The sequence below is a fragment of the Stylophora pistillata genome, chromosome 1, assembly GCF_964205215.1.
Source record: "Stylophora pistillata chromosome 1, jaStyPist1.2, whole genome shotgun sequence".
Lineage (NCBI taxonomy): Eukaryota > Metazoa > Cnidaria > Anthozoa > Scleractinia > Pocilloporidae > Stylophora > Stylophora pistillata.
The window spans coordinates 26,314,389-26,325,630 of record NC_142519.1 but is presented as its reverse complement, the minus strand read 5'-3'; the positions used below and the strand labels follow the sequence as shown (position 1 = coordinate 26,325,630).

The 11,242-nt window shown below is 37.8% G+C and overlaps 2 protein-coding genes and 1 pseudogene across 2 annotated transcripts; all 3 read left to right on the top strand.

The window, feature by feature from the left end:
- Positions 1-16: 16 nt before the first annotated feature.
- Positions 17-1,462, top strand: LOC148741848 (uncharacterized; annotated as a pseudogene).
- Positions 1,463-2,449: 987 nt separating this feature from the next.
- LOC111320583 (uncharacterized) lies at positions 2,450-5,187 on the top strand. The gene is made up of 2 exons (XM_022923244.2): positions 2,450-2,513; positions 3,715-5,187. Exons 1-2 carry the CDS (start codon positions 2,450-2,452, stop codon positions 4,569-4,571), a joined length of 921 nt encoding a protein of 306 aa, XP_022778979.2. The 3' UTR covers positions 4,572-5,187.
- A 2,105-nt stretch (positions 5,188-7,292) lies between these two features.
- LOC111320582 (uncharacterized) lies at positions 7,293-10,992 on the top strand. Its single transcript, XM_088746896.1, has one exon. The coding sequence runs from the start codon at positions 7,781-7,783 to the stop codon at positions 8,906-8,908; it is 1,128 nt and encodes a 375-aa protein (XP_088603022.1). The 5' UTR covers positions 7,293-7,780; the 3' UTR covers positions 8,909-10,992.
- Positions 10,993-11,242: the final 250 nt, after the last annotated feature.

Below are 11,242 nucleotides of genomic sequence, written 5' to 3'. Positions count from 1 at the left end.
TTTGTCCGGTTTTCACGATTCCCGCGAAATTCCCGCGCCCGATGAACAAAAACACCTGTAAAGAAGTAGACTCTATAAAGAAAGCAACAGAGAAAGTTTCCTACTCACTTAACATACGAGCGATGTACACATGAAATTGGAGGCGTAAGTAACCGCAGTTGAAGAAATAGCTTGGAATGTGTGCACATTCTCCTTATTTTGGTTCTAGTCTTCTCAGATGCTACCGCGATCACACTGTCACTTGGAATACCCGTTGGAAGATGAAGGTTAATCAAAACAACTGTGTGTCTGTAGTAAATGTCCCAGAACATGTTGCAGAATGTGTTGATGTTTTTCATTACAATCCAGTCTTGGATTTGTATGCAACGTTTAGTTACAAAGATGGTGTATCTGTTTGGGATCTCCAGAGTGGAAGAGTTGTAGTCAGGTTCGAAGACTCGGATGAAGTCCTCCATTTCCTGCTCTTAGGCTACCGGGAAATCGCCTTGCTATGAGCTCCTCGTGCCCAAATCATGGAGGCAACATCAAAAGCTGTACTTTTGAGGAAGACAAATCTATGTCTGATAAATTTGAAATTGACTCTAAAGATCTTCCGCTAGTTTATCCGGGAACCATAGCTTTGTCTCCAGGAGGGAATATTCTCCTCTCTGGAGAGCTTAACGGAGTTCCTAACGGAGATCTTTTCGAAGTCTTCATTGATTGGGCTAATTTAAAAGTCCTGAAATATGGAGAAATTTTGTTTTTAAACGAAGTGACCGAGGTAATAGAGGAAACGGTGTCAACACCACTACTTTCTTGCTCTCAGGATTTTGTTGTTGTACAGTGCAATGAGCATCAATCTCACTTTGAATCCGACACTTACCACGAATTGTCAGCTGCAAAAGTGAGCTTTAACACTGGAGGGGAACCACAGATCCAGAGACAAGAGAAAATCACATTTATAACAACTTTATTACAATAAAGTTGTTATAAATAAATAAATAAATAAATTATCTGCTTAATGGAGAAGAAAACCGAATCTCACCTGGCGATTGTCTTGGTGGACTTGTTTATGATGGACACAATCTTATCGTTGCAAATAGGGATGAAATTGTGTCGCTGGAGTCAGCAACAGAAGGGAGCAACACACATATGATTGCATCAGATGTTAAACCCTCACGAATAAAGATAAACCATGAAGACCAATTGATGGTCTGTGAAAAAAACGGTATCAAGTTGTATGCATTCAAGAATGAAGTTAAGTCACTTCAGAGTGTGTCGACATAATATCAGAGAAATAATTGGCACTAATTGTCCTGAAAGAGTAAATAATTTTGAAATTCTTTGTTTACTGAAAGATTACCTAATGTACAAAATAAAGTGAAGAACAATTATAATTAGCATTATAGGATATCTACATCTATTTTCCTATAAGAAAGAAGCACTTCCCTTTTGAAATAAAAATTACTCTTAATGACCAGTAGTCTGTTTCAGGCTGTCAGCTTGCAGTGATATTCTTAAGAGTGGGGTAAGCAACAAACAACAGCTGTGGTTATTATAGAACTAACTCCTGCCAATTTTTTGTATTCCCACTGTTTCATTAAACATAAGGCTGGCACAGGCTACATCACTCTTTTCACTTAGATCAAAGGCACAGAAATTTTGTTATGGCTCAGCATTTTAGATAAAATAATTGTTTTACAAACAACTGAAAATTATAAACAGCTATTCCAGGGTGCCCTCTTGACCTGATATTAAACATGCCTGGCAGTAACCATTATGACACAGTACCTCTGATGTATTTATGAGCTTGTTTTATTAACATGTTTTTCCCTTTGGTGTATAGTTTCATATTGACTCAGTACTAAAATCAGACAGAACTTTATCTAAATTTTTCATCCTTCCCCTATGTTATTCTTGATCCTCTAAGCCTGTCCTCAGCCATTTGATTTATGGCTAAGGGTGAGCACAAGGGTGAGCCCCACCCATAGCTTTCTTGTTCATTAAATATCCTTAAACACTTGTTTCATTTGTGCTCTAGAGAATGAACTCATAGAAAACAAAAGGTGTATGAAGAGACTATGACCTTGTTGACTTTCCATATCAATATTTTGGAGTAGACCTTTCCTCTAGCATGCACTCATAGGGTACAGAGGGAAATCAGATTGAGGAAATCCAATTTTTTCCAAAATCACTGACTACCCTGGTTACCGACTATAATACTAAAAATGTGGAAACTGCTCATTTGAATATTTTAGGTTCAGTCACGGTCATGCTTTTTTTACTTGCAGACCAATCACTTATAAAACCTGCAGTCAAGTGTTGGATGATATCGAACCAATGTGAAATCATTCCCTGTTCCATGATTTTTTGTTCTGTTTCCCTCATTTTTGAATTCCAGATTCCTATCCAAAAGTTCTGTTTCCCAGTCCTTACCTGTGTGACCAATAGAAGTGTAGTAGACTAGTAGATGGCTCGGAGTGGTCCTAAGTTCCAGGGGGTGTTTAGCAATGTTTTACGCCGAAAAGCGGCAAGTAATTCATGGCAGTCTCCATATAGACTCCCTGTTACCCAGTCTCCATATAGACTCCCTGTTACCCATTCTCCCTGTGTACCCTGTGTACCCTGTGTACCTTGTGTACCCTGTGTACCCATGTGTACCCCGTGTGCCCTGTGTACCCCGTGTACCCATGTGTACCCCGTGTACCCCTTGTACCCCGTGTACCCCGTGTACCCCTGTGTACCCTGTGTACCCATGTGTACCCTGTGTACCCATGTGTACCCTGTGTACCCTGTGTACCCTGTGTACCCATGTGTACCCTGTGTACCCTGTGTACCCATGTGTACCCCGTGTACCCGGTGTACCCTGTGTACCCATGTGTACCCTGTGTACCCTGTGTACCCTGTGTACCTTGTGTACCCCTGTGTACCCTGTGTACCCATGTGTACCCTGTGTACCCATGTGTACCCTGTGTACCCTGTGTACCCATGTGTACCCTGTGTACCCTGTGTACCCATGTGTACCCTGTGTACTCTGTGTACCCTATGTACCCTGTGTACCCATGTGTACCCTGTGTACCCTGTGTACCTTGTGTACCCATGTGTACCCTGTGGACCCTGTGTACCCTGTGTACCCTGTGTACCCATGTGTACCCTGTGTACCCATGTGTACGCTGTGTACCCTGTGTACCCTGTGTACCCATGTGTACCCTGTGTACCCATGTGTACCCTGTGTACCCTGTGTACCCCGTTGTGGTGTATTTGTAGTGACTAAGTAGTATTGGTTCCAGTCTCCCCCTATCTTTGTGTGAGGTTGTCAAGCGATGCCATGTGCTCGGGGCGATCAGATAACGGCTTATTAAGCGACTATCTCGGTCTGTTTATTGAGAGATTTTAGGCCACTAACTCAGTCTGTATAACGGCTTAATTTCGTTCAGTCTGTTATGTTTATTGTACGATTTTAGGCCGTTAACTAACGGCTTAAAATCGTACAATAAGAATATAGTTATTTAATATTTTTTATTATGTACGATTTTAGGCCGTTAACTAACGGCTTAAAATCGTACAATAAGAATATAGTTATTTAATATTTTTTATTATATATATTAAAAAAAATATATTATTTATTTTTTTATTTACGAAATTATCATACCGACCGGGATAGTGGCTTAAAATCTCACAATAAACAGACCGTGATAGTAACATATTATGTCATTATATATATTCCCGCCATAGCTTTGTCTCCAGGAGGGAATCTCCTTGTTTCTGAAGCATTTGGTGGCGGAGGTATTTCTGAGATATTCATAGACTGGGTTTATTTTAAAGTCCTGAAATCAAGAGAAATAATTCCTACCACTGAGGAAAGCGCAGAAGATCAGATTTTACGGCTTTCCTGTTCTCAAAATTTCGAAGTTGCATGGTTTGATTCTTCTTGCGATGCGATATCAGTAGTAAAAGTGACCGGATTTAGCACTGAGGGGGAGGCCCAGATCCAGAGGCAAGAGAAAATCACATATTATATGCTTAATGGAGAAGAAAAACGAATCGCATGCAATGATGACTTTTTTCCTGATATTTCTCACGATGGACAAAACCTTATCATTGCCACAGAAAATGAAATAGTGTTGCTGGAGTCAGCAACAGAAGGGAGTAATGCACTTCTCATTGCATCAGACCTTAAACCTTCTGGACATTTAAGGATAAACCACGAGGGCCAATTGATGGTCTGTAAAGAAAACGCAGTCAAATTGTATGAATACAAGAATGAAGTTAGGTCACTTCAGAGTTTTTGCCGACGTTACATCAGAGAAACAATTCACACTAATTTTGTTGGAAAAGAGCTCCTCTCAGGAATTTCATGTTCACTGAAAAATGATGATGGCAATGCCAATGATGGTGCTGATGATGATGATGATGACGATGATGACGATGATGATGACGATGATGATGACAATGATGATGACGATGATGATGGTGGTGGTGATGATGTAGATGATGTCAGAGAACCAATTCTTACTTACTATGCTGAAGTAGTACACAACTTAGCTATTCCTTCCTCACTGAAAGACTACCTATTGTACAAGTCAGTTTAAGCCAGAAGTGGAGGTGAATAGTGGTGGATATTTATCAAGCCATGACATGGTGAGGTAAATATCCACTCCTTTCAGCAACACTTAGATGAATAATTATTTTTAGTATATACCCCATAGAAACCAGAAAAATGGTTTATTTCTGTCAATATAGCAAAAATTAGTGGGAAATTAAATTATTAATGCACAATGTTGTCTCTTCAGCAGCTTGGAGATGAGAAGTACTTGCGAATCTCTTCCAAATTGGCCAATCAGGGCGTGCAATCTTTACCTGTGTGGTGTATACTAACTAGATTTAGGGACTATCAATCCTCATTAGTTAAACCAAGGTTATTGTGGGTCTTGTCTTTTCTCTAATAGCAGGGGATTAATTGTTAATATCACTTACCAATTAAAATGAAAGGGAAATGATAGAATGAAAAAATGATTTGAGTTCTTTCCTTGAGGAAAGTGTACTTAGAGAGTTGCTTTCCCAATGTGAAATCAAAATAATGATAATTATGTTATATCCTTTAAGAGGAATGTGATATCCAGATATTAGTATAGAACTGTAACAATTACTATAACATAACTAAGGTCTATATTTAAACTGATTTTTAATAAACATTTCTTCAGCTTGTGTTAGCAGAATACCTCATCAACCACTCCTTTGAATGTCTGTACAATGACTAGTGTCAAATTGATCCTTTGGAAAATCATCTGATTCTCAGCCTGAAGGGAACCCTTAATTAAACCCATGGAGGACTTAGTGCACAAACAAAGTGTGAAGAAAATGCCAAAAAGTAAATATTGTAACAGTAATATCCTAATATCAATCATTTAACTTGCAAGCATACTCAATTCAGATACTAAAGATATACCTATTATTAACTTTCCAGCCAAAATTCACTTAAACAACAATTAGATAAACCCACATGATATTCATATGCATTTTCTCCTTTTAACGTAATACCCACCCAATGATTATAACAATCATTGTCAGTATCTAAGCAAATTTACACCTACCCCTCCCATACCCAATCAGTGTAAGGAGTAGGTAGGGTAGGGTAGGGCAGGAGTTGGTGCACAGTTGCTCAGATACTGACAATGATCCAATTATAACATGGTCTTTGGCTTGGTCTCTTGATGTTCTTACACCTCAGTATCATATTGCATATTATCCTCACTCATCTCTTTACATTTCTTATGGAACTTCCAAGGAGAATTTGTTTGACAATCAAAAGCTTTTTAATTTGGTGAACATGGATTCAGCAGTGGTTGCTGTGGGGAGAAATAAGATGCTAATTGTCACTCTTAGCAGTTAAAAAAGGGGAAACACCATCCATACTGCATTAATTTCTGAAAGCTTGATAGCTTTAGGTTTAAAATTTCAGATTCAAAATGATTTTGACTTGAACCTCTCACAGCTGAAATCAAACACGTCCATAGTAGTGGCTAATTTTTTTGCTTCACAGAGTCTAAGCAATGGTTGCCCAAAGTGGTACACCATTTGTTTGTGAAAAATTCTACAACCTCTCCTTCAGAGAAGAGGAAAAAATATACCCTTAAGCTCGTAGTTTTCTGCTGTTTGTATCATACGAATCAGTTCATGCTTTCAGCTGTGTATATACCACATTTCTTCGCTCCATGATGTTACAGTAACCAGATTTATGATCGAATATGAGCTTTCTGTGGGTTCTTAATTTAATTCTTTGAAAAGTAATCAGGTTTTTGAAAACGAACTGGCCACATGTTATTCACTGTCTCACCCCTTCTCCACTTGCTACTTTTTGGAGTGATTTCAACCTATAAAAAGAGCTAATTTATTTATTTATTACAATTTAATGGCATAAATACACAAATGCTGGTATGATACAGTTAATTAACCAAAAACATTTTTTAAGAAGCCATAAGAGAATCTGCAAAGGAGTCCCAGACCCCATGTAACAGCAGATCACCTAATACATATAGTTCGAATGAGATAGTTTTATAATAAAGACAAATAAAATCATTATTTACCCACAAGAAATTTCTTCACATTAAATTTAAAATTCCCAGTACAATTTGCAGTGCGAATGTCGACAGGCAACATATTTCAAGAAACTACTATGCGATGGAAATAGGAATATTTAAGGGAATTAGGCCTTGCATATTTTTTTTTAACGTCAGATGATCATAATGTTTCAAGGAACAATAATCTAAACTAGAGTAATAATCCACAAAAGGTGAAACATCAGTGTCAACAAACCCTTTCAGTGCCTTAAAAAAGAAAGTTATGTCAATTAAAACTCTTCTCTGTCTTCCAAAGATAACAGATATAACTTCTCAAGATGAGCTGCATAGCTATCCTTAGTTTTCAAAATAATTTTAGTGGCATGTCTCTGCACTCGTTCAAGCTTATCAGTGTTATTGCGCAAATATGGGGGAGGGGGGGGACCATATCTCAGAGCAGTATTCATGGTTAGACCTTACTAAGGAACAGAAAAGGGTTCCTTTGCACTCTGGGGTAAAAGTAAATGGGTCCACTTGTACTCTGTATCTTTAAAAATTAGTTTTTTTCTTCAATCATTTTAGTCAAATTCGGTTTCATATTTTCTAATTAATTTTAAAAAAGGGTAAAAAAGTTACCCTCGACCCTCAACAAGAAACCCTTGACCCTCCTACCCTCCACAAAAAGACAGACTCCCGCGATAATTACTCCAGGGTGCTCGTCCAAGTGATTTATTAACTTTTAGCTGAAAATACGTTTTTCTAAATAACTCGGATGCCTCTGCAGATGAAGTAGCTATTCTAAAGATCTATTTCCTTCGGCAGAGGGCAAATTATAGATACCACATTAATGATTCATATAAGAGTGTATGAAATAAATTAACTTTTCATGTAATTTAAGTTGAATTATGGCTCCTGTTGAGTGGACAAGTCGAAACGACATAACGAAACGACATAACGAAACGACGAAACGCCATGACGAAATGACGAAACGACGAACCGATGTGGTCGATGACGAGTCGGACTCGTAAAACGACGAGTCGAAGAGACCAACCGACGAATCGAACTGACAATACGACGAAACGAACTGAAAGTTCAACGAGTCGAACTCGGAAAACAACGACTCGACATTCGACTCGACATAACGAAACGACGAAACGCCACAACGAAGCGACGAATCGAACATTTTGTCCAGGATCTACCTTCATAGTTTTACGCCGAAAAGCTACGGTACTAGTTGGAAGATGAGAGTTATCCCAAACAACTGTGTTTCCGAAATTAAATTCCCAGAGAGTATAGAAAGGGCAGATGGTTTTGATTATAATCCAGTTTTGGATGTTTTTGTAACGTTCGATTATGACTATGGGATGGGTGCATCCTTTTGGTATCCCTCCACTGGAAAAGTTCTTGCTACATTCGAAAATCTTTATAACTTCGATGAAGTGCTGTTTTTACGAGATAATTTCCTGGCTGTAAATTGGTCTGAGGCACATCACGGTAGTTTCATAAAGATATATCCCCTTGACTCTCCTTGTCCTGACAGTGTACTATATGAAATTGATTCCAAAGATCTTCCCGTGCAAGAACCCATACCCAGGGCTTTGTCTCCTGGAGGAAATCTCCTTGTTTCTGAAGCACTTGATGGCGGAGGTATTCACGAGATATTTTGGAGAGAATCGAAATCAAGAGAAATAATTCCTTCCACCAAGGGAAACCATAGGATTTTGAACCTTTGCTGTTCACAGAATTTCGATGTTGCATTTGGACTTGGACATTACGGTGTGATATCATTAAAAGTGACCGGATTTAGCACAGAGGGGAAGGCCCAAATCCAGAGGCAAGAGAAAATCACACATTATATACTTGGTGGAGAAAAAAAAGAAGCCGGATGCACTGGAATTGCCCATGATGGACAAAACCTTATCATTGCCGCAAACAATGAAATAGTGTTGCTGGAGTCAGCAACAGAAGGGAGCAATGCACTTCTTATTGCATCGGGAATACAACCTATTGGACAGATAAGGATAAACCATGAAGGCCAATTGATGGTCTGTGAAGGAAATGCAATCAAGTTGTATGAGTACAAGAATGAAGTTAAGTCACTTCTAAGTTTATGCCGACATAACATCAGAGAAACAATTCGCACTAATTTTGTTGGAAAAGAATACATTTCAGTAATTCCATCTTCACTGGAAAATGGTGATGGCAATGCTAATGATGGCGATGATGATGATGAGGATGATGAGGATGATGATGATAGTTATGATGATGCTGATATCAGAGGACCAATTCCCACTTACTATGCTGATGTAGTACGCAACTTAGCTATTCCTTCCTCACTGAAAGATTACCTATTGTACAAGTCAGTTTAAGCCAGAAGTGGAGGTGAATAGTGGTGGATATTTATCAAGTCATGACATGGTGAGGTAAATATCCACTCCTTTCAGCAACACTTAGATGAATAATTATTTTTAGTATATACCCCATAGAAAACAGAAAAATGGTTTATTTCTGTCAATATAGCAAAAAATAGTGGGAAATTAAATTATTAATGCACAATGTTGTTTCTTGAGCAGCTTGGAGATGAGAAGTACTTACGAATCTCTTCCAAATTGGCCAATCAGGGTGTGCAATCTTTACCTGTGTGGTGTATACTAACTAGATTTAGGGACTATAAATCCTCATCAGTTAAACCAAGGTTATTGTGGGTCTTGTCTTTTCTCTAATAGCAGGGGATTAATTGTTAATATCACTTACCAAATAAAATGAAAGGGAAATGATAGAATGAAAGAATGATTTTTGCTCTTTCCTTGAGTAAAGTGTACTTAGAGAGTTGCTTTCCCAATGGGAAATCAAAATAATGATAATTATGTTATATCCTTTAAGAGGAATGTGATATCCAGATATTAGTATAGAACTGTAACAATTACTATAACATAACTAAGGTCTAGGTACATAAATTATTTGGTTTTATTTATAGATTAGACCTTTATTATACACGAAACAGTTCAATTGCAAAAAACGTTTTCTGACAGCAAGACAGTTTTAGATCAAAAGTTTTGAAGTTTATTAAATTTTTATGTAAAGGAGCTCTTTGTTTGAAAGAGAAAAAAAAGGAAAACACTAAGAGCATTTCATCATACTCCTTATGTTGAAATGCTTGCACAGCACTGGAGTAACATTTTTCATGTTTTTAACAGTTTCAGTGGTACAGTTTCTCAAACTTTAGTCTCTTTGTTGGACAAAGTAGAAATTAGGGTGAATGCATTACTTATTTGATAACATTATATGTTTTGAACGTATTATAGCCCCAACAATTTGATTTAATTTAATTTATTAGATTTGCCGACAGGCAGGGACACCACAACAGCTTGTGCCAATTACTGCGGGCCCAGTAAACCCACCCATATGCATCCCACCCCAGGGGAGCACATCCACTGCCCAGTAATCTCGTACGTGGGAATTAATGTCTCCTACCCCAAACCCTGCAGGAGACAGGGCCTACAGTTTATTTGTCCTTATCCGAAAAGACTAGAATATCTATCCATTTCTTGACATTATAGAAAGGTAGCAAATTCTTCTCAGTTATTTTAAGACCATGAGTATTGGTCTGGCGGGGGCTTGAACCCTGGACCTCCTGCACAACACAATCCGGCGCTCTAACCAATTGAGCTAACGGGAGGCGGTCTACTTTTACTTACATGGCTGTAATTGCCAATAATTTCCAAGAATAAAAAAATGAAATGAGAGTACAAGCTCCCTGGGAACCATGAGGGGTAGCAGAGGCAAGCAGCCTTAAACAGTCAATATATTGCAGGCCAAAATTGCCCTACCCTCCTAAAAAGAACAAAAAATACTAAAGATAACTGGCTTACATGGAGACATTAAGAGATGAAATGTCAATTAGTGACCAGAACTCGCAAGTTATTCCACTAAGGGAAGTTTATAATTCTTATGAATAGATATATATGTAATCAAAATCCAAAGGTATCGTGACAGGGATAGAAAGGCTAATAGCAACAAAGAACATGAAGGTGTATGAGATAGACTATAGACTAATTTGAAAGATGGTACAACTAAAAATGGAGGCCTTAATTATTAGTTAAGATAAGGGCACATTAAGCTGAGTCCCTAAAAGCAGAATGAAAGTGTAGAATTTAGCATTCTCTGCATTTTATTTCAGTTTATTGGCCTTTAAAATTTCTCTAGAAAATCTTGTAGTTGGTTCTTACATAAGGTGACGGGTCCCTAGTAGTATGGAACATTAAAAAAGTGAATAAAATAAGTATTTGTTATTGACATCAAAATGTTTGTAATTGTCTAATCAAGTATCCATCTATTTTTTTTTTCTTTTTTGAAAATCTGTCCGATGACTTCTGAGTCACATCTTGAGCAAGGTATTGATCTAACTTTCACTATATTTAAACTGATTTTTAATAAACATTTCTTCAGCTTGTGTTAACAGAATACCTCATCAACCACTCCCTTGACTGTCTGTACAATGACTAGTGTCAAATTGATCCTTTGGAAAATCATCTGATTCTCAGCCTGAAGGGATCCCTTAATTAAACCCATGGAGGACTTAGTGCACAAACAAAGTGTGAAGAAAATGCCAAAAAGTAAATATTGTAACAGTAATATCCTAATATCAATCATTTAACTTGCAAGCATACTCAATTCAGATACTTAAGATATACCTATTATTA